A 4,191-nucleotide genomic window follows, 5' to 3' on the forward strand; every position below is an offset into this window, starting at 1 on the left:
GAGACACGGTATTTTCATGCTGCAGTAGCTGCTGAAATATTGAGAATATCGTCCTTAACGAAGAGGCAACCCGGAGACATGATCACCACGGAAAAATCTTGAATGACCTCGGCGAGGTTCTGGACCGTGTCCGTTGTCACGGTGGCAGTGTTTCGAGCTTGACACACATTCTAAGTCTTTTAGAACAGATTTTGCCAAGCCCTCGCATCGTTATGATTCGTCATGAAGAGAACCACGCTAGACTATATAAAGAGAAAGCGTGGGTGGAAAAGAAAGTTGCAATATGTCGGGGGGCTTGGTAGGTTTCGGGATTCTCTGTGATACTGGAAATTATGGCGACTACAGCATTTCAACTAGGGATTCCCGCAATACTACCAGAAAGAGTGGATATGATAATAGTCTCCGTCTCCGTGGCCGTATTACATCGCCACTATTCGCTCCTTTTTGGCTGAGGATCCGCAGGTTTGGATTATACACGAGTACGAGTGCCTTTCGACGAACGCGCCTTGTCATTGGGTCTTAATCGCCTATCTCGTTTAATGGCGTCGGTACGGTGTAAGGAAGACAGTCTCATCGCTCTGGCCGTTTTGGTCTCAGTTAAATACTCCAGGCAAATTAAGTCCAGAGTATATGTAGTCCGAGAACGACGTTTTTCGGGTGTCACTTCTGTCGAGATCGCCGCTCACCAACTTCGTGCGATTATCACGTAGAGCTTCCAGACGAAGTCTGCCCACATTCGTTTTGCAGTCCCCGTTATTGTTGTTGTTTTCAACCCCCCTGCACTCCTTGCTTTCACTATCACCACCCTAGAGCCAATCAACGATGGTGAAACTACACATCATTCTGTTGGCCATTTCGGGTTTGACAGCCCTAGTAAACGCTCTGGGTACTACAAGAAGGGGGGGTCTTTCTTCCCGAGCCCTAGAGAGGACGACTAAATCTGGGGCTCATTGGAAGCACACCAATACTGAAAGCGAGCCTGGTCTGATCTTCTCGGGTACATCGCCTGTGACTGCCACGAGGGAGGCTAACCCCGGTATGACTCGGGACGATCGGGTGGCCCCTACCTCAAGTAGCATTCCCAGTCCGCTCGAATACGGACCGGACCACGTCTTCAGCCCAGGTACGGGAACTTGGGCGGATTGGTCTTCCACTACCACCCAGGGGATCAACAGGACCGAGACCATGGTGCATACGGCCACCGCAGTTCACTGGCAAAATAATACTTGGGCTCTGTGGGGAGCGAGTAGCACTCCCAAGGAGCGCGGGACGAAAGTCCCTCCCACCACGACCTTTCCCAGTCAAATACCTACACCAGACGTGGGCTCCAATACCACCGAACACTGGACGAGTCACGCGCGACCCTCGAGTTCGACTCGTGCTCGGACCGGAGCCGGGGGGACTGATCAGAGAAGCTCGGCCTGGAACGATTGGACGAAGAGCGCTGTATCCATCACAGTCATTCCTGCCCCCAGCAAGACACCGACACCGCAGTGGCGCACTACGACGACCGAAGCGTGGATAGGGTGGACAACTCCAGAGTTCGTGTCCTCCACGCCGACGATAACCCTTGTCAACTCGATGAGCGCCACGGACACCCGCACATCTCTGAGGGCCTCGGAGGGTCCTTCGAAGTCGGGGTGTGCATGCCGGCCCCCCCAAATCAATACTACAAGCTCAGATTCATCTACCTGGAGGGATTGGACGCCTGAATTAGTGGCGTCAACCACTAACAGTGCCGCCCAAGTCTCCTCAGGCTTACCACACCCGGTGACCGTCCTTACGCCAACTCGCGGGAATTATAGCACGACTCTGACACCTTCCATACCTGTCACAGGCTCATCTATCCCCGCCTTCGGCGATGGAAATAGGCCCAGATTGGCCTTTTTCAACTACGTCATCATTGCATTGTTGATGCTGATCGGGTAGCGCCCGTGTCGTGTATCAATTCAGCATGTTGCCGGATTTGAGATGGAACAGTGAGAAGAGCGAAAGACGGCTGATAATACGGGGCTTCCTGTTCTATGCACGAAGTCAAAGGTCCTGTATAGGAACGTTGAGGAACCATGGGATTCAATCAAAACAGTCGTTGCGGTTCCAAGTCTGCTCCCATGCATATGCTTTCTCTTTTGATGTGGCCACTGTCATTGGTGATATGGAAGGTGCCAATACTCGGGGCTATCTCTCACGTTTTTATGGCCTATGAAAATCTTATCTCCAGGACCGTCTAGTATAGGCCGCGTCTATGTCAGCCCCTTGACGCAACTGCTGGGCCTGCCACTTGATCTTTTGGGTATTTCCTCCACAACCTCGAGAGCTGCGTTGAAGATTTCTTCCACCACTAACTTCACCATTATAGTAATTGGCCTAGGCTGCTTGCTCTGAGGTCGTTCCGTAAAGAATAGGTACGAGCTGTTGAAACAAGTCACCTACCTATGACCGGCCATCGAGTAACTGAGTTCAGATGTTTTGCCTTCACTGTAGGTACGCTACCCTTGCCGCCATTGGACTCATTCTCAGGGTCGGGATTGTGAGTCTATCACAGCTTGCTAGACGTAGTCTGCCCGTCATTTTCTTGTCATAAGATGACTCCTGAATAGCAACGCCCGTTGCCACCTAGGATGTTCCGTGGTTTTAGAAACCAATTCCTTACCATAAGCTAGGCTACGGACAGAATCACTACCGGTCAAAGCTCAGTCATAATTTAGTTGCAAGGGGAGGCCAGTTTTATGATGATCGCTAACGAAGAGATCTAACTACATCCCAGGCTTCCTGAAGCTGAGGAACTTGAAAAAGTCGGTAGTTCAGACGTAGTCAGTGGTGGCTCTGCCGATGCTCCAGATCTCGGCAAGGGATCGAAAAACGAAATTAATAATTTTGGTTAGGAATCGAAGAGATCTTGTTGATTGGACGTGGATACTATACAGTATTCCCTAACCCGACAATATCGCTTTAAACCGCGCACATCGCAACTTTTCCTTCACCGTGACCTAGTTAGACCCACTTCAACTATTAAACAACGATACAGTAACAATAACTATTTCTATCACGATTTCCGCGTGGAGCCTCAACCAGCTTTTTCTTGTCTTCTCCCCTTCCTTCTCTTTTCTTCTCTTTCGCTTTTCGGATTTCTCAACTTTTTTCTTACCTACTAAATTATATAGGGCCGCTTCGGCTTTTCTCTCCGTCTCTAGGGTCTGATAAACCGGTCCCTATATATTGCAACTGTAAAGTATAGCTTGGTCAGCAGTGGGTAACGGATTCGACCAGACCAAAGAGGATAACCGTTTCCCCCCTCTTCGCGGGGGCTCACCATCTCACCTTATCCAAGGCACAAGCAAATGGATTGGCTCGACGTTCCTTCGCAACACGCACGTCTGTTATATGCATTATTCTACCAGGTTTGGGGACTTCGACGTGATGATCATGAAGACTGGCTACTCATTCGTGACCTGTTACTCATGAGTCCGCATGCTACGTGAGTTGCGGCCTCGGACACGTGCAAAGGCAACCACTCTTGGCTGAAAACATACATGTCTTCCAGGGAACTGAGTTTCGAGATGCTGTTGCTGCGACATGGCTTTAAGCTTAAGTCACAGGTGCTGTATATAACGAAGAAGGTAGGGTTCAGCACACTATCTCCCATCATACTTCTGGGCTGGATTATCATGTCCAGCGATGGTTTCGATCCCAAGTGGAGGTCGGTTGCGGCGGTATTCCAAGTTCCAGAAGTAGAAGCGTGAGTACCACCCTCCACGGTCGAAACACGCAGCGATCTCCGTCTCACCCGAACTCAGGCCGTCGCGTTTACAAGAGGAGTTGGTAAAGTACGATCTCCTCTGGAGAAACAACAGAGTGGTGCGCCTTGGATTCGAAAATCTTTGACGTTCCACACATGCTTATACGGCTCTTTCTCGCAACCTACCGACGCTATCGACCGCAGTCGACCATACGAGTCAGCGTCACTCTCCAAATTCCGGCTAGGTCATATATTTGGCAATGCACCTTATTGATTCGGTACTGGTAATGCTGTACGATGATGAAGATATTGAATCAGATGTTTGTTTATTTTTTGCTGGCGGGGTGGGCTACAAAGCCTGCCGAACAGCCGATGCCTACCCATATCTGCCGAAGAGTAGTAGTACAATTCGTCCCACATAGGCCGCCCCGAGATTCGCAGCGTTGGTTACG

The 4,191-nt window shown here is 50.3% G+C and overlaps 1 protein-coding gene across 1 annotated transcript; it reads left to right on the forward strand.

The window, feature by feature from the left end:
* Window positions 1-1,038: 1,038 nt before the first annotated feature.
* Window positions 1,039-1,929, forward strand: PV07_12745 (uncharacterized protein; the record flags this gene model as incomplete). The annotated part of the gene is made up of 1 exon (XM_016400307.1): window positions 1,039-1,929. The coding sequence occupies one exon, from the start codon at window positions 1,039-1,041 to the stop codon at window positions 1,927-1,929; it is 891 nt and encodes a 296-aa protein (XP_016242047.1).
* Between the last annotated feature and the right edge of the window lie 2,262 nt (window positions 1,930-4,191).

The sequence above is a fragment of the Cladophialophora immunda genome (assembly GCF_000835495.1).
Source record: "Cladophialophora immunda strain CBS 83496 unplaced genomic scaffold supercont1.109, whole genome shotgun sequence".
NCBI classification, from domain to species: Eukaryota; Fungi; Ascomycota; class Eurotiomycetes; order Chaetothyriales; family Herpotrichiellaceae; genus Cladophialophora; species Cladophialophora immunda.